The sequence below is a fragment of the Carassius carassius genome, chromosome 4 (assembly GCF_963082965.1).
Source record: "Carassius carassius chromosome 4, fCarCar2.1, whole genome shotgun sequence".
NCBI classification, from domain to species: Eukaryota; Metazoa; Chordata; class Actinopteri; order Cypriniformes; family Cyprinidae; genus Carassius; species Carassius carassius.
Window position 1 is genome coordinate 36,613,387 of NC_081758.1, and position 23,339 is coordinate 36,636,725.

Consider the following 23,339-nt stretch of genomic DNA (forward strand, 5'->3'; position numbering starts at 1 on the left):
GTAGTACTTAATGTGAGTTTTAGTAATATTGTAAAGGCCCTTTTGAGAATATTCACATGGGTGATCAGCATTACCTTATCTGTGGGTATGCCACTAATGCCACTCTTACCGACAAAAACGAATTAACAGTCACTAGCCTAGATAATGCACTTTATTACTGAAGTACTTGTGTAATGTTTTATGCACAACCAAAAAACTTTTTTTTTTAACTTAAAAAACAAAAACAAAACAATGATTATATCTCAGCTTGCATCTTTCTAAAAATCTAAAAATCAATATTGTACAACAAAACAAATCTGTAAAAAAAAGCAAGCCACCCGTCAAATTCAATCGTTTTTCCTCAATCCAAGTGTACTCGTCTGACCTGATGCTGTATTTTGGTCGTGTTCTCATCTGCACTCTTTTAATTATTGCATACTTCATCATACCCTTAGCTCTGCAGTGCCAGGGGCTGCCCATGCATACTAAATTGTCACCAGTCACAGAAAGAGAGAGCGATAGAGACAAACCCATAGTGACAGGTTAAATCTAACAAGGTCATATTCATCTGGAAAGGCTGGTGAATAATGCAGAAACCACAACCAAGGCGTCCATTTAGATTGCATAGCCCGAGCGCCATAGCCATTTTAGCAGTGGCAAAAAGTGCCATATCCTTCTGTGGTCTGTCACAACGTCAGTGGGCCTTCCTTCTGAGAAACCAAGATAGGAATCCCTCCAATTTTGGGAAAGGGTGCTTCCAGGAAAAAAAAAAAAAAGATGTTGTTTTCATGAAATTGTAAATAAAATACTGAGAATTTTAATTTATACCATAAATTATTGTTATTTTGGATGTAAAATGGGATATAATCTATCTTTTGTATAAGTACCTTTGTAGTTTTTATTTAATGTGTCCTGAGTGCAAAAATAAATATGCATGTTTCTTATGCCTGTCGTGTTTGCTTTGTACATCAAGAGTTGTCGCTAATGTCCTTTTTTATTAATGACAACATGCAATCATTTACATAGAGAGGGGGAATTTACAATGCAAATTACATACTTCAGGAGACTGCAAAATTTGCTTGCACAATGACCAAAGTTTCACACACAACCACAGCATTCTTTTGAAAAGATATGACAAAGAGGGAATATGCAAACAAGAATGCATTTGAAAACTAGACAGACCTCCAAAACACTAACATCTGCTGAAGAGGAAAAAAGTGAAGGAAGGAAGAAATTCGTCTCTGATGTTTTCTGCGTTGCTCAATTGCTTATCAGATAAAATGACTACCAGACGCAGAGTGGATGCACAAACAAAGCCTGTATTACAGGCCCCATGTGTAAGCCATTTCCCCTGAGTGTGTGGAGGCCCCGCTGCCCACCTGCAGATGTTCATGGTATGTGAGGTGAACACATTCACAAAGAATTGCAATGCAGCACAAATGCAAATAAAAAATAAATAAATAAATGTATTAATAAGGGTTGTTACTGATCTGTATAAATGATGCAATCCGAGCTAATTGCTAATGCATGTATTAAATCTTTGGTGATTTGTCTGATTACACTATAAACCCCATCAGCCTTTACTCATTAAATAACCACATTAAATAAAAGCCCCTCAGAAAGGCAAATGCGGAGATCGTCATTCATTGACATCAGGCTGAGTTTAGTCTGAACTCTGAAGCACTGACGCATTAAAGCACAACTATGAATCCTATAGTGGCCTCTACTGGTAGGGCTCACTAAACACGTAGGTTATTGCCATTTCTTTAAAAAAAAAAAAGAGACCTTGAGTTTTTTTTTCCAATTTCCACTGCCGCGTCTTGCGTTTTCAAAGCAACAACACGTTCTGAACGAATGCCTGTCCCGAGACAGAACACCCACATCGCGGGGATGTCCAGTACGCCATTCGATGTCAAATATCGCTACATTCTTTGTAGTCCATAAAAGATTCATCGGAACTACAACTCGTCGCTTTACGAGTTGATGACGCAAGTGCTTACGTAACTGAACTTGAACGAAACATGGCGGCCCCAGTCAGGACACTTGCCCTTAGAGCTCTCTCCGATTCTACGCGAAATATTCATCATGTTTCAAGGTGTCGAATCAAACATTTGTGCTGTCGTGCTGCAATCACAGGGTGTCGCGGATATAGCGATAGCACAGAGGGCAGAAGTACGCACTTTGGTTTCCAAACAGTCCCGGAGGAGGAGAAAGCAGAGAAAGGTGAGTTAACTTGCATTCATTAGTTTATTGGCTGTATAAATTCAGTCACTGATAGTGTGTGCTAGAGTCTTTTCCACTAGCCAGTAACATACATTTCCGTTCACCCCGTTGTTCTTTGACTGTCAGTGTATAAGGTGTTTGAAAATGTGGCCAAGAAGTATGACGTGATGAATGACGCAATGAGTTTGGGAATACACCGTCTGTGGAAAGACACACTGTTGCACACTATGAACCCTCAGCGTGGACTACGACTGCTGGACACGGCTGGTGGCACTGGTAAAACAGTCCTTCATAAACTGTCTTTTAATGTGAACTTGTGTACCCTTAAACAGGGGGCTGCAATGGAAAAGTTGAGGATCATATTTGGCTTCCAAAAGTTTGTAAACCCCTGCCCTAGATGTTTGGGTAAATCCAGCTCTGTGTTATTCTGCTCTAGGTGACATCTCTTTTCGCTTCTTGGAGTACACACGCTCAATGTATGATCGTCAGCAGCGGTTGAGAGCAAAATCCCATCAAACACCATCATGGCAGGACATCGCTGATCATTATGTGTCAGACAAAGCAGGGCCTCCGCAGTCTCATGCAGTGGTGTGTGACATCAACAAAGAAATGCTCAAAGTTGGTAAACAGAGGGCGGGGAAAGCAGGCATCACTACAGGTAGAGTCCTCTTTAATCGAACACTTTGTTTCATTAATGTTTTTAAGGAAAAATATAATGTTGATTTCATTGTCATGTATTTGAAGGTCTTTCATGGGTCGTGGGCGATGCAGAAGAGCTCCCATTCGATGACGATCAGTTCGACATTTACACTATTGCATTCGGCATCAGAAATGTCACCCACATAGAGCAAGTAAAGACTCTGCACCCCACATCAGTTTGCATGAATACAGGTTCAACTACACTAAAAAATTACTCACCTAAAAGCTATTTATCTCCTAACGCAAACTTACAAATGTAGCCCTTATTGCTCTGCTTCTCACACTCTGCATTCTCACTAATCTTAAATGTTACCACATTTCATGCTGTTATCATTTTTCATGAACGTGTTTGTAGAGTGAAGTGTTTGATGTCTTTGATCGATCTGTCGCTGTAGTTGTTTGAAATGATGTCTATTTTGGCAGGCTCTACAAGAGGCTTTGCGCGTCCTCAAGCCAGGTGGACGGTTCATGTGTCTAGAATTCAGCAAAGTGACCAACCCTCTCCTCACAAGGTCATTTTGTGCTATTTACTAAAGATACTATTATAGTTTTTATTACTATTTTGAATAATTTTTATATTTTCGGTTTTTATATTTTTAATTTTCATAATTAACTTTGTTTTTGTCTTTTTTTTTTAATACATACTGCTATATAGTTTAATTTGATTTCAGTTTTAGTTATTTTAGTACTTTAAATGTACATGAGTAATGTTGCCCTAATAGGTTTATGTGTGTGTGTGTGTGTGTATATATGTGTATATATATATATATATATATATATATATATATATATATATATATATATATATATATAAGGGCTGGTAAGCTATTCAAATTTTTCATTTAATTATTTACATGATGTGGGGATTAATTAATCAAATTAATTGCACATCAAATTTGGAGAAATTACTCCCTAAAGATAATTTAAAGTCGTTGTGTTAAGCATCAAACAGGCATTACAAAAAGTAAGTTCAGCAAGAAATATTTTGTTTGATAAAATGTATTACATATAGCCTACTCTTTTGGACCATGTGAGTTCATGAGTGAGTTCAACCATCATTTTTGGTTGGGTGAACTATAACTTTAATAATTTATTTTCTTAATTTTATTATTATTACTATGAAAATATTAAATTATTTCTTAAATGAAATGATTCTCTAAATAATAAACTAAAACTGCCAGTAGGTGGTGGTAAACGTCTTAATTCATCGAGTCATTTATTCATTCATTTGATTTGTTCAAATGGCTGATTCATTCAGGAGTGAAGTACAGGGTTCTTTATGAATGGTTCATTGAATCATTAGGCTTGTTGGACTTGAAGCGGATCATCACCATCAGACTGACCGGTGTGTGACATCAAAGAACTGCAAGAGCTTAGAGAGCAGCTTTTGAATCGCTCTCCCGGTACTTTGATGTCATACAAAGATCAGTGTGTGCAGAGCCACTTGAAAGCCAACGCGACTATGGCCAATGGTTCAACGCGCCAAATGGTTCACCAAATTCGTTCACCAATTCTGGTTGGCGAAATTGAGGAAAACAGACAACATTGTGTCTAAAATAACAAAATATTAAAGGGATAGTTCACCCAAAAATCATAATTATGTTATTAATAACTCACCCTCATGTCGTTCCAAACCCGTGAGACCTCCGTTTATCTTTGGAACACTGTTTAAGATATTTAAGATTTAGTCCGAGAGCTCTCAGTCCCTCCATTGAAGCTGTGTGTACGGTATACTGTCCATGTCCAGAAAGGTAAGAAAAACATCATCAAAGTAGTCCATGTGACATCAGAGGGTCACTTAGAATTTTTTGAAGCATCGAAAATACATTTTGGTCCAAAAATAACAAAACCTACGACTTTATTCAGCATTGTCTTCTCTTCCGTGTCTGTTGTGAGAGAGTTCAAAACAAAGCACTTTGTGATATCCGGTTCGCGAACGAATCATTCGATGTAACCGGATCTTTTTGAACCAGTTCACCAAATCGAACTGAATCGTTTTAAACGTTTCACGTCTCCAATACGCATTAATCCACAAATGACTTAAGCTGTTAACTTTTTTTAATGCGGCTGACACTCCCTCTGAGTTCAAACAAACCAATATCCCGGAGTAATTAATTTACTCAAACAGTACACTGACTGAACTGCTGTGAAGAGAGAACTGAAGATGAACACCGAGCAGAGCCAGATAACGAACAAAGGATTGACTCGTTCTCTAGTCAAGAACCGTTTCTGTCAGACGTATCCGATTCGAGAACCGAGGGGCTGATGATAACTGCGCATGTGTGATTCAGCGTGAAGCAGACCGACACACAGAGCATCTGAACCGAAAGAACTACTGGTGATCCGAAAACCGATGCAACCGGTTCTTGACTCAAAAACGAGTCAATCTTTCGTTCGTTATCTGGCTCGGCTCGGTGTTCATCTTCATCTTCATCTTCACAGCAGTCCAGTCAGTGTACTGTTTGAGTAAATGAATTACTCCGGGATATTGGTTTGTTTGAACTCAGAGGGAGTGTCAGCCACATTAAAGGAGTCATACCCTCGTATTACCTTGGATACCTACTGCTGTATTATAGTCTTTCAGGCCCTTCTAAAAAAGAAAAGTGGAAAAAAAATAAACACAGAGCTCCTCAGACCCTTATCTCTGTAGGCATTATTGTCTCGCGAGATCTGATGCGATATTTTGGCTGTCGTGGACGGTCATTATAATAATGCAAATGAGGGGCACGTTGATTGGTTGCAGGAAGGTTGACACCTCAGGTAACGCTTTAGCATATCATTACAAACTGACATCATGGCGCAAGTTGTGAATGAACGCGACCGGCTTCCCGGCCAGTGTATAAGTATGAGGCGCCGTTTAGGGCTTAAATCAAACTTCATTCACGCACACATATGAAACACGCTTGCATATATACTAAGTACTAGTCACACATACATTTATATGAACTATCTACGCACATAAAGTTACTCATATGAGACGTGAGCACAGCACACACACACAAATATAAGACGTGAGCACACACACACACAAACTAGACGGGGCCTCATGTAAGTGTTAGGCAATAAATAAACAATAACCGAATTCATGATGATCTCAGTCATTTGTTTTTTGCAAAGTACGTTAGCAGCCATTCCCCATACCTTGAAGCTAATACTCCCGCCAGAGGTGTGCCTGGACGCGTTCATTGAACGATAATTCATGAACTCGTTCATGTTTTGGACTGAACTGAACGTACCGCATTACTGCCTGATGAACGTTACTGTGAAGTCGTTCATTCTGGTGTCTGTGAACGCCACGCTCTCTCAGTTTAACATCGTTCAGTAGGATGCCAGATTTCTATAAAGCCTTCCAGGCGAAAGTATGCAATAGCATACATTAGCAGTTATGCTGTTTGTTACACACAGTAGAGCAATAAAAACACAGTCTTACCGTTTCAATTGCAGGCAATTTTGTTGGAATGGCGCTTTTCCCGAGCTTCGATGCCAACTTCGCCTGATATTGCCCCAAATTTGTGAAGGATTTCGGCGTACAATGTTTAGCACAAACACGTAATGATAAACCAGTGGAAGGGTTGAAGGATGAATGAATAAAAATGAATTTAATCCACTGGTCTCTGATAGCTAGGTCCGTTCTTGGTAGAGAAAACACATTTACATGTTGATTCTGGCAGTCAACCACAGAGCAACTCACGTGTGCACTAGTCCCAGTGTCTTTCTCGACTGAATATGAGGGGGAGAGGGGAAGGGCGAGCTTCCTGCTGCGGTGTCCATATATGGTATATCCTGCCCCATCTTGACGTCAAGACGGGGAAGAAATCAAAATCTCGTATTTGAGTGCGCGTGCACGTGGGCTATTTTACAAACCCTGAGGTAAACAAACGCTTCACTTTTAAATATCGGCTTCCCGGCCAGTGTATAATCGTTAGGCAATCATAACATACATTGATTCTCGTGGAAAAGTGAAAATTGTGGGTCATGACTCCTTTAAAAAAAGTTAACAGCTTAAGTCATTTGTGGATTAATGCGTATTGGAGATGCAAACCGTTTAAAACGATCCAGTTTGGTTTGGTGAACTGGTTCAAAAAGATCCGGTTACATCGAATGATACGTTTGCGAACCGATATGACAAAGTGCTTTGTTTTGAACTCTTTCACAACAGACACGGAAGAGAAGACAATGCTGAAAAGTCTTAGTTTTTGCTATTTTTGGACCAAAATGTATTTTCGATGCTGATATCACATGGACTACTTTGATGTTGTTCTTACCTTTCTGGATATGGACAGTATACCATACACAGTTTCAATGGAGGGACTGAGAGCTCTCGGACTAAATCTAAAATATCTTAAACTGTGTTCCGAAGATAAACGGAGGTCTCACTGGTTTGGAACGACATGAGGGTGAGTTATTAATGACATGATTTTTGGGTGAACTATCCCTTTAACAACTTAATAAACTGTCATATAAGATGAGTATCACATTTGCACTCAGTGTTATAATGCAGTTAGCCTACAGCTCGTGTGATATTTCTTAACTATGTGATGTAAATATGAGACACAATCTCAAACGGGCATTTTGCCCCATATCTTGAATTTTAGGGTCATTTTCTAGGCCCCATCACGCATTAAGTCATTGCCCTGCCTCATATTAGTCATCAATGGACTGTATGAAATGGCAGATGATCCACATAGGTCTGGGGCGGGGCAAATGCGTTAATAATTTTAACGCCTTATTTTTCTCCATAATTAATCTAAGTAACTCGTTAAATTACCAGCCCATATATATATATATATATATATATATATATATATATATATATATATACATATACACACACACACACACATATACATACATACATACATACATACCCCGTATTTTTCGGACTATAAGTCGCACCTGAGAAGTCGCATCAGTCCAAAAATACGTCATGATGAGGAAAAAAAACATATATAAGTCATTATAAATATAAGTCACATATAAATAAATAAGCATTTATTTAGAACCAAGAGAAACATTACCGTCTACAGCCGCGAGAGGGGGCTCTATGTTTTCAGTGTAGACTACAGGAGCACTGAGCAGTATAGAGCGCCCTCTCGCGGCTGGAGACGGTAATGTTTTCTCTTGGTTCATTTCTCTGTTCATGTCAAATTAATTTTGATAAATAAGTCGCACCTGACTATAAGTCGCAGGACCAGCCAAACTATGAAAAAAAATGTGACTTATAGTCCGGAAAATACGGTACACACATTTTATTTTTAATAATGATATATGTTTTAATAGATTTAGTTAATTTTAATAACCCTGCATTAAACATGTTTACTGTCCCTAAAAACTGTTGTCTTGTTCACTGCATGGAGGTGATTTGTAAGGGGCTAGTCAGTTCAGCAAATACACTTATGTATTGTATGTGTTATACCAAAATGTTTATTAAAACATTTATAATATTGAATTACATGTAAACTTAATTTTTTATTTGAGCTTTTTTCAATTTAGAGCGTGTATAGTGCACTGTATGTATATTGTTTCATGTTTATTTATTTATTTGTGCAGGCTGTATGATGCATACAGTTTTCAGATGATCCCTGTGTTGGGTGAAGTGATTGCTGGAGACTGGAAATCATATCAGTATTTGGTGGAGAGCATCCGAAAGTTCCCAGACCAGGTAACAAAACCGACTTAAGTGTTACAGATGTTTTCTTGGCATGACAGACAAGACACAGTATCCTTTCAGACAATTCATGCAAGTGTAATAATTTCCTTGCTAAAACCCAAAGTCTTTAATGTAAAGTTTACATGTCTTCTCTTCATTTTGCCTAAAATAATATTGTGTTGGGTCTTGAAATTTGAGAATGTATAAGTGTTTAATCAACTACAGGCACTTTTATGTCTTAGCAGCTAAGGTTTTTTTTTATTTATTTTTTAGATTTTATTCATTTTTAAAATCACACAACTTTTTGCAATTTTAAATGCCATTTTATAGTGATTTTTCAATTTTATAATATTCTTAAAATTCATCTTAAGAATATTGAAAGTGGACATGAAGCTCATCAATATAAAAATGACAAATGTAAACATTTAAAAGAAAGTGCTTACATTTAGATGTAATCTAAGAAAAGAGAACAGTGAACCATTTCAGTATTTGTGCGAGAAAGAACTGAGATTGTGAGAAAGCTTCATCAAATGAAGTGTCTTCCACAGGAAACATTCAAGGAAATGATCGAGGATGCCGGCTTCTTTTGTGTCCAGTATTTTAACCTGACAGGAGGAATTGTTGCCATTCATTCAGGATTCAAGCTTTGAGTGTCAGCATACAATGAACAGAAAGACTGCAGTTAAACAAACAATGAGCGGAGGATGTTAAAACGAGCGCACTGATGGACCAGACACTTGGGTCTCAGGAAACTCCGCATGAAAACTCCTTTGTTCTTGTATTTGTTCTGTTGGTAATAGAAACACTTTTAACCTCTGAAATGCTGTGGGTTTGACTGAGATGTTGAAAATGGCTTAATTATTAAAGGCTGATGAAATGTGAGCACTATTTTTATTTGTGCAAGATGGACAGTGTGTTTGGTTTTTGGGAAGCACATGCTGAAATAATAAAAGATTAAATATAGTTTCTTTGATCCCATTACAAAATGTAAGTTTAGTAATGAATGTCAAATGCAGTGAATTGCAGAATGTGGCGTTCTTGTTCTAGTCTGACTCTAGCAAGTTTCAACAAAAGTGGATCCACAAATTGGTTCATAACATTAAAAAAACCATGTGATGTTTTGCTTGGTGAAAATGAAACAGTCAAAGTGTGTTTTGACTTTAATAAAACCATATATTTTTAAGCACTTTGTACACTTTTTACAAAATGGTACTAAAATTTTAAAATCAGTTTTTGGTCAGAGAATATTTAATCGTCTTGTGTGCAATTACCATGTATTTACAAAGTATCTTATTAGTGATCTCCAAAAAAAAAAAAAAAACAGACACTCTGAACATAAGACATGGCTTAAAGATAAATATATTAGTCAATAAATATTCAGAGAACATATTTCCATTTATGAAATGTGCTGCTATACAGATACAGAAATATACACAGATCAAGCTCTAACCTTTAACATTTGTAAAATGATAATGGAGAAAATAATTATATCTTTTAAAAAATTAAAAAATATTAATTTTTGTACACATTTTCTTTTATACAATCTTAAGTGCTACAAACAATATGAAATATTAAATAGTGACTCGAGTACCCAGAAAACAAAAATGCTATATTTGCAGTACATATCTCTATGCAAGGCAAGAGTAGGATTTTTATGTTACGGCACTGTTTTAGTCTATGTATAAATAAAGTTATTTTAAAATGACCGCCTGTGTAAGCTGTATGGGTACATTTCATAGAAACCGTATACAATACTCTGTAAAAACAGAAAGGCATGATGATATGATGACATGTGTAAAAGCATGAGTGCAACATGTAGTTATTAAAGGTAATCATGCAGTTTTTGATTATGTATATATATAATTATATATATTTATATATAATTATAATATATATATTTACCACTGCATTCCAATCTCTTTAAACCATTATACTTTGGCGTCTTTGACAAAATGTTAGCTTTAATTAAAATAAAACTACTTTTATTAGGGGTCAAATACTAGACATCCTACGCCTCTAACCCTAAAGTAGTCAGGTTCTAATTCTACCCTACCAGTGGTGTTCTGACTGTACCCTGGAGACAAACTAAACTTTGGTGTGATATATACGTAGCTCAGTAGTCTCCATTGATAAAGTGTATATATAAAAAAGAAGCTTTTTTATTGGTCTGTTTCTGTACAGAAAAAAGAAAAAGGCCCTGAGAAAGTAAGAGAAAGAGGGAGGTGGACATATTCCTAGTTATGTTTTCAGAGAAATTACCTCAGCACCTGATGTGCACTCCCTCAACATGCAGTGATCCGTTTTGGTTTTTATTTCTCTAAATGAAGTTGTTTAGTTGACTGAGATCTACGTACATGCTGTACGACTTCTTACTGCTCACCTGCATGCAATTCTGAATTATATATGTGTAAAAAGAGCATTCAAATCATCTTAGCTAATAACATGAAACTCCAGCATAATCGTAACTGTCAAAAAAAATCATACAAGTTAGTCAAATACATGTAAAGACATTTTCCCTGGTCCTAGTCCAATCAGGAAAGAAGCATATTATGATGCTCTGAGTGACTCACATTTGAGTTTGTGTTGCATGAGGAAGTATGTGAAATTCAAAATATAGCTTTGTACGTTTGCCTATAACCATTGTGTTGATGTGACAGATTCTGAAGGCCACAGGAATGAACAACATCAACGCTGAAAAAAAGAAAAAAAAAGAAAAAGTACATTTGTAAAATCTTATTTTGAAAAACTCTCTATGCTAAGTACACTTTGAACAACAAAACGGTTAAAAACTGTTAACATTTATTGATTTTCAAGAGCTTGTGCTGTGTTGGGGCTTCCTAGCAGAGCCCCGATCCATCAAATGATGCTTTGCCACCCCCTTGTGTTTCAGACACGCCGCTACACTGCGAGGGAAACAGTGCTCTCGCCTCTTCATTGTGAGGCTGCTGATAAACTTGACCTCTATATTGTCCTGAGGTGAAAAACAAGTCATAAGTCTCCTCAGAAGTTCTCTCCTCTCTCTCTGCGGTAAGTCTGGGAGGGAGCAAACTTGTTTGTGGTTCCAAACCCAAGCCTACTTCATAGTCTGTATCCTCGGGAATTATGGGTATCCGCTGCGCTAGCTCACAGCAACCCTGTCCCATGCAGCCATCACTGTCTGTCTGGGCATACTGTATGTTAACTGAACAATCTTCAGCATAGTGACTAGCACTTCCCTGGTGTACAGTCATCTCTGTGTAGAAGCAGCATGGCAGTCCATCATAGCTAACATGATCTGGAGACTGTAGCTGCTCAGAGCTAACACTATAAAAGTTCTGTGGGGAAGCGACCGCTTGAGATTCTGTGGCCCACCTGCAGTGTCCCCTGTCGTCTCCTTCCTTACCGTTATGTTCTAAGTTGGGGACCTCAAAACAGTTACAAGCTAGCCCTTGCTCTCCACAAGGCTTCACAGAGCTGTGGCTCTTTTCAGCCACAGTGCCCTCTAGGGGCCCAGCTGAGGTAGTGCTAGTGAGTTCCCTGGTTTCCACCGAAGAGTGGCTACTACAGTTGGGCTCCAGGCTGCAGTTAGACAACTGGTCCCCAGAACTGTAACACGCTCCAAGCTGTGGTTGTAGGCAGTCCATCATCCCTGATACTGGGGCTGAAGTGTCGTCAGCTTGAGCGGTGGCGGCAAACACTGTCCCGGCCTCCCCGGCTGATCCCCGACACGGACTCTTACTGCGGTACACATAGGGATCGTAATCACTGCTTAGTGAACTCCGGAATGTCGAGCAGCTCCCATACACTCCCTGGTTGCTGACTTCTGTACAATCCAACATGGAGTCGCTTGAGGAGCAGTGGCACTGACCAGAGCTGCTGCTGCTGTCACTTCCAGGACAGTCCGCAAGGTAACCACTACACACGGAGCGGTGCCCATGGTAGCAACTAAGTCCCGAGGTGCTTCCGGAGTCACCCAGGCGGGAAGAGGAAGCTGGTGCCATGTGCACCACAGTAGGATACAAAAGTCCTGGCTGGAAGGGTCGATTGTGACCTTTGTGGAGTCCATTACCTTGCTGACCTTCAGGTTGTGGAAAGGTCAAGCCCTGAAAATAGTAGTGCTGGTACATGGTTTCGTATTGGGAAAAGCAGGCAGCACGAGAAAAATTGCGTCCATGGAATTTGGGCCGTTTGAAAGAATGGGTTTGTGGGTAAGCAGGGGCACGATGCTCCAGGCCACAATGGTGCGGGTTTAGTGTGTGTTCCAAGTGCAGGGCAGGGTAACCCCGTATAAAGGAGGATTGTGGAGGATAGAGGCCCTGCTCAGGGTGCTGGTCCACTGTTAGAACAGTGATGGGGTTGCCATGGGGGTCCATGCTGGTCCGTGTAGGGTAGGCCGTCACCTGTCCAGCTCTGTGCACCCTTCCTGGATAATGAACAGGGAGGACGACCCTCTGCTGGCGGCTGTGGACTGGGTTTCCTGGATCAAGACAAACAGCGCCTGGGTTTCCCTTCTTTTGTTCTGGGTAGAAAATAATAAAGCAAAGGTTTAGAAATTAACTAAAGACCATACGTTTGAACATATCTGACAGCAGAGTCAGCATGTTATGCTCACCAATAATGTTGTGCCTGCAGTGAGGACAAGTGTGGTGCTGAAGTAGCCAAGGGTCCACACATTTCTTGTGGAATCGGTGTGCACACGGGATCACTCTCAACTCCTGTAAAAGGGAAGGATTGAAGATCAACAGATTAGTTTTTTGTGGCCTTTCTGGGATGCAATGATTGCAGGCCCCCCAAAGATATGCTTTTTTTTATTCTAGTAACTAACGATTTATATCAGGGGTGTCTAATCCTGATTTCTCTCCAGCCTGTCCCTACACAGCCTGGTAGATTTTAGTACCCTGGAAGATCTCGATTAGCTGGTTAAAGTGTGTTTATTTAGGGATGGAACTTAATTTTACAGCAAGGTTTACAAATTCTCCAGCAGCAGGATTTGACACCACTCAAGTTACTGAAGATGACACCATGCAATGTAAACTGTAGATGGCACCACCGTAACACAGCATGTCAGTGCTCAAGATGCTAAAAAATATTTTAAAACTAGTGCTCACAGGTTGTAAAAATTGTACTGCTGCTACTGCTTTATAAGACTAATAAGCCCAACACTTCAAACTAAGGCAAAGTGTCTCAAATCGAAAACTTTAACATTCCCAACCCCTTCCAAGAAAGCTTTCAGTCAGAAAGCATAACTTCACTGATCTCACCCACAGAAGCATGACTCATCCCCCTCCTTCTGCCTTTCCACCCTGCTTTTGTTGCTTTTCTTCATTATCGCAGACAAACGCTTTGATGCCATCGAGCCTTTTATATTGCCACTTCCTCTGTGATTCCCAGACGCCTTGATTTCTTTGTTGTGTGCTTTTTTTAGCATGACACACAACCGCAAAAGACGAAAAAAATAAAAAATACCACCAGGGTTAGTCTTCATATACTTTGAGACAAAAGAAGGCTAAGAAATGGATGTGTATGGAGACAACATGGTCAAGAACCTCAGAGAGGCCCATTGCCCCATAACCAAAATAAATAAACTAGAAAGCATGACTAATTTTCCAGGGTTCTGCAGCAGTGGCTTGGCATACTCCTCTAGACTGTCAGCCTGTCATTTGGTTTTGGAATAGATATTAAAGAACTGACAAGGTGAGGAAAAACTGCTTGTTTGGCCAATGTGCAATACTTATTTTTTTTTATTTTTATTTTAAAGATAATCTACAAGTTTTTGAACAGTTCTGAAGATCATTACCTCGCCATCCATGTATCTCTCAAGGCAAATGGCACAGTCTGATGTGGAACTACTGCTCACTGAATCTGATGCTCCGCAGCTCGCCTCACGCTGACTCTTGACCTTAGCCTTGAACTTGCGTGTTTCCATCTTCTCCAGGGCCTGAATGGCCATCCGGTTCATGGAACTCTGACAGGTGGGGAAACAATTATGGACAGAAGAAGAGATAGAAGAAAAACAAGGCATGTCAGGTATGCAACAAATGTAGTTCCAAACGTAGGTTTGAGAGAAGCCTAATCATCAAGGACAGAATGGCCAGACAAACTAGTGAAACTTTTTAAAATTGTATACTTTTGCATTATGGAGCCTCACCTGGCTGCGTCTTTGCTTGAGCTTTATCTTGATGAGGAGGATGAGGCAGACCAGAGACACCACAACGAAGAACGCCAGGAAGATTCCCATGTCAAAATACTCTGTGGGCTGCAATAGTACACAATGGCAGGAAAACGTCAGCACATTTTAAAGATAAAGTGTACGCAGAGAAACCAAATAAGATTACAAACTTTGTAAAAATGACTTAAATGACATAACGGAACAGCCAAACACAACCTGCTCTAGAGGGTGTACTTTAGAGAAGATTCATTTTTTTCACCAACTCTGCAACTATGGCCCGGTTTCACAGACAGGGCTTAGACTAAGCCAGGATTAGACCATAGATCAATTAGGACATTTAAGTAATTTTTATAAACATGCTTAGAAAAAAACATTACCGATGTGCATCTTAAAACTAAAAAGGCACTGATATATTTTTAAGATCAGTCAGTGCAAGTTTACTTCAGTGGAAACAGCTCAGACTTACATTTTAGTCTAGGACTAGTCTTAAGCCCTGTCTGTGAAACCAGGGGTAAATAGATTTTATTTGTCCTTATATATATATAAGGACAAATAAAATCTAGATAAACCTTGGGACCCATCTCTACTAATGTTTTAATGCATGCAATACTAGCATCAACTCTTACCCTTGGCGGTCGATGTTGGATCCTGGCTCGTGCAACTTTTTGCTTATTGACTATGTTCATCAGTTTAACCGCATCGGCTCCTTTGACATACACCACCGGCCTCTTTAAGGGGTCTTCTGAAACCTGGTTCAGCTGGAGAAAATCAAGAGAGAAAAGACAGACCTTGAGAAAAAAAATATTATAAGCTCTCATGGCAGACCACTTAACAAATAATGATAGTTATAGAGTTGAGTAGAGTAAAAACTCTCAAAAACAGCAGCAACAAAACCCATTACAATGCTGTGGCTTACTTGGAAAAATACATGTAATTTGTTTAATGAATAACATTTTCAATCTGCCAAATCAACATGAACTCGGTTGCCGGGGAAAAAGCTCTCCCGACAACATACACCCATGTGAAAAAGCAACCTATAGAGTCCAGACGTGGAAACTGTGGTTGGACCTTTTCCTCTATAGAAGGGGAAAATAGCAGTAAACCAATTGCATGTTGCGAATATAGATGCTCGATTTAGCCTTGTAGCTCCCTCAGACTACAGCTCCAGTCTGTAATTTGAAAAACCTGAGGGAAATACCAGGGATATTCAAGCCTCTATTTCTTCCTCTGTCGTCATGTCTCTGATGTGAAATATGGGAAGTTGAAAGATAGTCATTTAAGTGTTCTTTCCCCAAGAAAAGATGCCCAGACTCAGGGAAAGCCTCACGTTTCTCTATGATTATGCATTACAGTATGACAGAAATGTTATAATGTTACAAATACGACAGAAGCAAAACTTGTCGCTATGATGCTAGGATATTTCCGAGGAAGATGTTAGCTAGATATGCAGTTGCTAGATTGTTCTGGTGGTTACTGGCCCACCCTCAAGTTTTTAAAAAGGGACCCTACATGTACCTAAAGGGTCAGAAAATGAAATGCTATAACAGTCAATAGGATTTTTCAACTATTTATTCATCCAGAAGGCAAAAATCAGATAATTTGAAAAGTAATAGCATACATTTTGCATTAACCTGCACTATATGAGGTATCACAGATGTATTTGGTAATGTACGTCTGGTTACTGAGGAGGAGAAAAGAGAGAGAAAACGAATAAGGCAGAACTAGGTTAGGATCTGGGGTAGGAAACTAGAGTAGGATCTAGCAGGTGATGATGAAAGCTTTTCCCTTAATGCTCTGCCCCGTGATTAAAACTTTCCTCGTCCTCCCCAAAGCCTTGAGGCTTTAAACTGTAATCTGTGCGACAGAGGAAGCCGAATGAGTCTGGACAGAGGTGCTGGCATTGGAATGTACTGCGCTGACTCCTTTCATGTGGTCTACACAGAAGCTCTTTTATCTCGTCTGTACACCGTTTACAACTGAACGAGGGAGAGGGGGAAAAAAGCAAGTCTGGGCCTGGTTTGGTAGAAAAAAAATACCACAGTGAAAGAGTGGGGAGTGGAAAAAAAGACCCTTGCTCGCTCAAAAGCAGTGACAAATAAAAAGACTTCCGCAGATCAGCCTTTTCCACGGACAGTGGTGAGAATATGTCCTGCACCACGGTTTCCTTTAATTACATGAAAATAAAGTGGTAGTGCAACACCGTTCATACAGTTACTACTGAAAATCTTCATCTACATTAGTGTTTCTTAACAGTTCTAAATAGTATGTGGTGCTTAGGTTCAGAATCTGCTTTTTTGTTAGTATTTCTAAAAGTTCAGCAATTTAACTGGAATTTGCTTAGATTTAAGCATTGTCATGACAAAAGAACATTTTATCAAGTCCCATATGTTCACCAAAGCCACATATATTTGATGCATATATTCTATTTAATATATTTAAAAAAAAATGTAAAAAGTAATTTAATGTCACATGATCTGTCAGAATTTTTTTATGTGCTGATTTGGTGCTAAATAAATAAATAAATAAATAAATTATATATATATATATATTTTATTTTATTTTTTTTCTCAAATCAGCACATAAAAATTTCTGACAGATCTTTAAAAAAAAAAAAAAAAAAAAAAAAAAAATGTCCAGAAATGTCCAGAAAAATATTTAGCAGCACAAACGTTTTCAACATTGATCACATTTTTCTGGACATGTAATTTTTTTTTCCCCAGGATCCTTTGATGCATAGAAAGTATATATATATACACACACATGGTTATTGTAGTTAAACCACAGTAACCACAAATGTACAATGGTTTAGCAGTGGCTATTTTATAACTTCAACACATCACTGATGTTACACTCACTTGGTCAATAGCATCTGTATTTTCAGAGACGTCAAAGATAACCGCTGTTGCCCCTCTCTGAACGGCTCTCTTCGCCTGTGAGGACGAGAACAAAGAGAGAAAGCTCATTCAACAGTACGCTTAAGTTTTTCTTAATTAAAAAGATCTGTATTCAATTTTTTCATAAGTAAATATTTCAATCCCAATGTTTAACCTGTTTCATTCCCAACCACTAGAGCTTGCTCTTACACCTCAGCTAGATGGCTCTCGAGTCAGTGTGTAGAGCAAGCAAACACACTTTGTGATGGCTAAAGTGGCTTTCTGTTCATAACTAGTTCAAAGCTTTGATCACTGTGTTCAGTTGTGCTATCATTGCCTTATTTGTTCACTATTTTATTGCCATCTTGATGTTCATTGTTTTATTATTTTAATAGATGATTGACATCACATAGCCAGACTTGCATTTTGTTTACACACTGACGGCTGGGTATGTTCCAACTCCACTCCTGCGAAAAGAACAGGCTGAAATAAAAAAAAAAAGCAAAATAAAGAGATCAAAGCGACAATGTGCAGCTCTATAACTCTGTTATCAGAGTAGCAAAGGGATGGCACTGTTCCAAGCCCAAGGCATTCTGGGTACTATGAGAGAAAGCATGGCCTCTCCACACACTGCTTGTGTGCTTATGCATGTCTATGAGTGTGTGTGTGTGTGTGTGTGAGGTAGGGACATTGCCAGTGACTGTTCAACTAAAAATACATGTACCCTCAGACACCATTACACTGTTCATTTATGTCAAAGTAATTTATTTATCTCAAGCTAAGGCTCATGTAAAAGGCCTAAATGAGAAAGTTGGTGTAGGTTGGGATTTAGTAGCTGTAAAGTGAAAATTACAAATTGTATGATCATCTAAGGATATTTTTTCAACCTTTTTTTATCCACCATAGCTCCATTCAAATATACATACATATATATATACACACACACACACATATTTATTTACATCATTACTCACTATTTGTAATCCAACTAACATTTCCATCGTATTTTCTGCAAGTTTAACGCAGCAAAATCGAACTACATGCTGTAGACGCTGGCTGGGAAGTTGACAATAACCAACTAAAGTAATTTCGTTTTTTGATGTGCACCACACTATGATGGGTCTGGTGATGTTGTAAACTGATCTTGCTAAATAGTAACTTAGGAGTCCAAATCAAATAAAAAATTGGAACATAGTTAAAAATGTTGACGCCAACATTCAATATCAAATCATACATGTTTTTTCAACACAAGGCTCACTGAATCCCACAAAAAAACACAGTGAAACCGATTCCCATTGTGACTTCTGTTAAAGCTTGAGCGAGAAGAACAAAAACAAGCCAGAGAAAACTCATGGGACTGCAATGGTGCTGGGTGAGAGCCTATGCAGCAATATTACCAAATTCAAATGAACTAAGCAAACATTTTGAACACCTTCTCCACCTTTCCCAACATAATATTGGATAAAGCAAGCAATTTTAGGAGAGCTAAAGAAATGATAATAGTGAAAAGAAAAAAAATGTAGTTAAATAAAATAAATCATGGGAGGAAAAGGCATTATTACGGAAGTTCTAAGCGGCCATGCTTTATAAATTTTTTCCTTTTTGTTTTCTCGTTATAACGACTTAATTTTCTCTTATCTCGACATAACGCAAATCGTTTTCTCGTTATAACGACTTAATTTTCTCGTTATCTCGACATAACGAAAGTCGTTTTCTCGTTATAACGACTTAATTTTTTTCTAATAAGTTACAAAACTGCACCAGCAGGTGGCACTATAGACCTGAGTATAACTGATGGGGTGTTGTACACTGTCCACTTTACGTGGACCTTCCTCGTGATCGCTATAATTTGTGCAGTCTTGTTCATTACTGACATTTAATTAATTCATAAATGTTAAATGCTTTAATCAACATGATTATTTTGTGTATTAAGTTCTTGCTAGATGCATGAGTTTCACCAACGCGTTCTGGGTCATAAAATAACTGCTTATCAAAACCAAGGTTGATGTCACTGTATTCTGTTTGCACCTATATCTTTATTTGTGCTTCTTTTAGGCACATGATAAGGTAGTTAATAAGCGGAAATGTTCTGTGTATCTACAGTAGGACAGGATTTAACGATGTAGGCTATTTGTGATGTGCTTTTTTCCCTTATTATTAATCTTTATTGTTAACCATATTGATGAGAAATGTGATGTATATGTAAAATGCATAGGCTAATTTAATTCAGTTTTGTTCTATAATGTTGTAATCGTTTTTTTTCTGCACACACACACACATACACTGTACACAAACGATCTTTTCAAACAGAAGCTTGTAACGCACATGATATCTCCCACAGCATATAATGACTAATAAAAATTACAAATTATATATAATTTTATTTCAAATAAATGGAAAATTAAAAGTGAGTTTAATCCAAGCAGCTCAAGATCTTAGAATAGTTCTGCATCCTTCTGAAGGCACTCCGTCTGTGTTCGCGGTGTTGCCATTTAAACATGTTAATTACAAAAACAAAACGTTTGGTGTACTGTCTCTGGAAAAATCAACAGTGATTGATCAGCCTTTATTTATGTACAGTATTGTAGACGTTATTACCTAGGCGAAGCGAAATTTGCTGAAATATATGCTACAGTAAGATCGCCTGCATGGTTGTCCATCAGATGCCTGTCAAAGTTGAGTTCGTTACTATAGCAACAGTAAAACTGTTATGTCGTTACAACGAGAAAACAAACTTTCGTTATGTCGAGATAACGAGAAAAATAAATCGTTATAATGAGAAAACGACTTTCGTTATGTCGAGATAACAAGAAAAATAAGTTGTTATAACGAGAAAACGACTTTCGTTATGTCGTTATAACGAGAAAACAAAAAGGAAAAAAAATTATAATGCATGGCCGCTTAGAACTTCCTCACATTATAAAAGATAAGCAACACAATATTCTTATCTTAATTATTACGCCCCGAGACGTAGTTTACAGTCTTTGAAGAGATTTGTAATTTTGATTTAAAAGGGAATATGCTCAGTAAACATCAGAATGAAGACGACATGAGAGAATCAATGGGATTCATGAGGGAACACCTCAAGAGATGAAAACGAAGTGTAAGCTAATGACTGTTTATGTCTTGTCAACTTTTAAATTCATATTATCGTTCGGCTGATTGACTGATTCACAGGAATGAGGAAACAGACTGAACTCTTGCGCTCTACCTTGTTTGCTTCACATCAGTGTGCTTCAGCTGTGGTTCGGCTCTTTTGAAGATGGCAATTTCAGTTAATTATTAATAGTGCTCAATAAAAGAGCTGTAGGAGGAAAATGAGGGTTTGGAGAGAGAGAGAGAGAGAGAGAGAGAGAGAGAGAGGGGTGGCTGGCTGAAAGAACGAGAAAGAGAGAGAGAGAGAGAGCAACAGAGTAAGAGAACAGGCCAGATGAAAGAGACATGGAATCTACTTTGAGCAAGTGCTGTGATGTAGCAACTTGCCTAATGACAGCAAAAAAAAGAAAGAAAGAAAGAAAAAAAGCCTCTTAAGACGAAGCAAAAACCACCACGCAACCCCCCACACACACGTTGTTCAGGTGTCACACACACAATCCCCTCCAGCAGTGTTGAAGAAGCTGCTCTGAAACTATAAGCTACTCTTTTGAATCAGTTGGCTACACAAGCTACTTACAAAATGTAGCCAACTACATTAAAGCTACTTCTGAACCATAACATTTATTTTTTTATTTTTTTATAAATATTGACTGAAGTAAAGTTAAATTTAATAAATAAAGACTGAAGTTCTCATTTTTATTTAGTTGAACTTGATATAATTAAACTAAAACTGAAAAATAATTAAATTAATAAATACATTTACGTTTAAAAAAAATCTAATAAAAATGACAAAAACAACAAAATAACTAAAACTAAGCAAAACAAATGATATACAATAAATTCAAAATATAAAAAGCTGTAATATAATATAATGTAATATATGTTTCTCAGTGATCTCAGTATAAGAGCATCACAGTGACTGAAGTAAAACTGTTAAGGTGGCTTAAATATCTTTTTAAATATAAAATTATATGATATGATAACAAGACTCTTATTGTGCATTGAAAAGTGCTTCGAAATGAAAGGCATCTTTTCACCACACTTGACTTATGCATTTCCATGACTGTTCTTCTGGTCATTAAAAATCATTTATAGCATCTGCAATCATAAAGAGCAATTTCTAGTCAATCAAATCTTCTTGAGCCGAGCATTAACCAGAGAAAAAAATATACAAAAAATTAAAAGGCTAAATCAGCATAAAAATTTCAGATCTCAAAAGGCACAATTTAAAAATTTCCAGATGTTGAAAAAAACTGTGCCACTCAATCACACAGAGACATGCAGACTTCATATTTGAATAAAAGATTGTAGGTTTCATTTATTCATCCAAAATTCCAAGTTATATAGTGAATTCCATTTTTATGACTGTATTCCGTAATTCTGTCTGCATTTTCTGCATTATGGGAATCATAGTGCCATAAGGTCCTGTTACTCTACCTTTACTGTACAAATAAAGGTGTTATTGCTAGGGGTGTGCATGGATAGTTGAACATTCGAATATTCGTTTTGCTCTAATTATTCGATAAATAAAAATTAAAAAAAAAAAAAGTTCACAATAAAACCTAATTTGGTCACTTTCTGTGATTCTCCACGGCATATTTGAAGATGTATGCAAGCAAAAAATAATTAATGAATGAATAAGGGGCCGTTCACATATCGTGCCTAAAAATGCGTGGAAAACGCTAGGCGCGCCGCTTTCTCCTTCTTTCCAAAGCGCTCGGGCAGAAGCGCTCCTGGGGTGTCTGCCGTTGCGAAGCAACAATGACGCACTCTCTCCATGAAGACGTGGAAATTTCAGCAAAGGATAAATGGATTTGCAGCAAAAAAAAAATCGCTTTCAGTAGCTCTGCTCCTAAATTTATTTAAAAATGGCAATCCATATACAGCTATGATCAGCTGTTCCTTCATCTTGGCTGAGCTTTCAACGTTGTTACAGGAAAGGATGAAGCTGAATGGTTAGTTCTTGTCACATGACCTGCGGTGCGCTTGGGGCTCTCTGAAAAGTTGAGATGTTTTTTACTCGATGCAGTGCGGACGCTCCTGGAAAAAACGGGCGTGTCGCACCGCGTGCGCATCGCGACCGCGTCGCTTCCATTATGAGCGCGCCTACATTGAAATAACGAACTTTGAAACCCACTTTGAAAATAGTTTTTGAAACCAAAGTCTGTTTGTTTAGGCCTGGTTTAGTCTTAATGTTCAGTCCAGTTTGTTGAGCCATGTGGTGTGGAGTGAGGAAAGCCCCCCCGATCCCCCCACCCCCATTTTTTTTTTATTTAAGCCGCTGGCATAACCTACCTCAAAACATCCAGCACACTTTATCATGGGAATTAATTGGGGGAAAAAGTTTTTTTATTATTTTTTTTTTCTGTAAGAATATACATAGGTTTAAATTTTTAGCGCGCAAAAGACGCGATATGTGAACGGCCCCTAAGAACTGCGGTCTTCTACAGTACTTCAAATATGCCGTGGAGAGTCACAGAAAGTGACCGAATTCAAGAACATTGTTGCGGCATCTCTCAAGCGACGAATAAACACCGCTTACTTGGAGAATGCAGTGAAAACTCCTCTTCTCGTGTCTGCCCTAGACCCTCGGCACAAACATCTCAGGTTTCTCGATGAAAACATGAGAGAAGTAAGAAAAAAAAACTTTTTTGAACATTATCAGAACATT

The 23,339-nt window shown here is 38.1% G+C and overlaps 2 protein-coding genes across 2 annotated transcripts in view; one reads left to right on the forward strand and one right to left on the reverse strand.

Moving 5' to 3' along the window:
- Positions 1 to 1,950: 1,950 nt before the first annotated feature.
- On the forward strand, positions 1,951 to 9,514 carry coq5 (coenzyme Q5, methyltransferase). The gene is made up of 7 exons (XM_059548677.1): positions 1,951 to 2,202; positions 2,329 to 2,478; positions 2,639 to 2,860; positions 2,947 to 3,053; positions 3,325 to 3,413; positions 8,452 to 8,563; positions 9,100 to 9,514. Exons 1-7 carry the CDS (start codon positions 2,001 to 2,003, stop codon positions 9,199 to 9,201), a joined length of 984 nt encoding a protein of 327 aa, XP_059404660.1. The 5' UTR covers positions 1,951 to 2,000; the 3' UTR covers positions 9,202 to 9,514.
- A 1,819-nt stretch (positions 9,515 to 11,333) lies between these two features.
- The window catches only part of znrf3 (zinc and ring finger 3), an 81,326-nt gene continuing 69,320 nt past the window's right edge, over positions 11,334 to 23,339 (reverse strand). Inside the window, exons 3-8 of the mRNA XM_059548678.1 lie at positions 17,555 to 17,629; positions 15,326 to 15,457; positions 14,679 to 14,786; positions 14,328 to 14,495; positions 13,143 to 13,245; positions 11,334 to 13,049 (exon numbers count right to left, since the gene is read on the reverse strand). Coding sequence (XP_059404661.1) covers positions 11,389 to 13,049; positions 13,143 to 13,245; positions 14,328 to 14,495; positions 14,679 to 14,786; positions 15,326 to 15,457; positions 17,555 to 17,629 — 2,247 coding nt within the window. The 3' untranslated portion in view covers positions 11,334 to 11,388. The remainder of the gene's footprint in view (positions 13,050 to 13,142; positions 13,246 to 14,327; positions 14,496 to 14,678; positions 14,787 to 15,325; positions 15,458 to 17,554; positions 17,630 to 23,339) is intronic.

Bases quoted from the DNA above. Each gene is read 5' to 3' on its own strand.
- coq5 (XM_059548677.1), top strand. From the start codon at position 2,001: ATGGCGGCCCCAGTCAGGACACTTGCCCTTAGAGCTCTCTCCGATTCT. The intron at 2,861-2,946 runs GTAGAGTCCTCT...ATGTATTTGAAG, and splicing joins GAAAGCAGGCATCACTACAG to GTCTTTCATGGGTCGTGGGC. The intron at 3,414-8,451 runs GTCATTTTGTGC...TTATTTGTGCAG, and splicing joins ACCAACCCTCTCCTCACAAG to GCTGTATGATGCATACAGTT.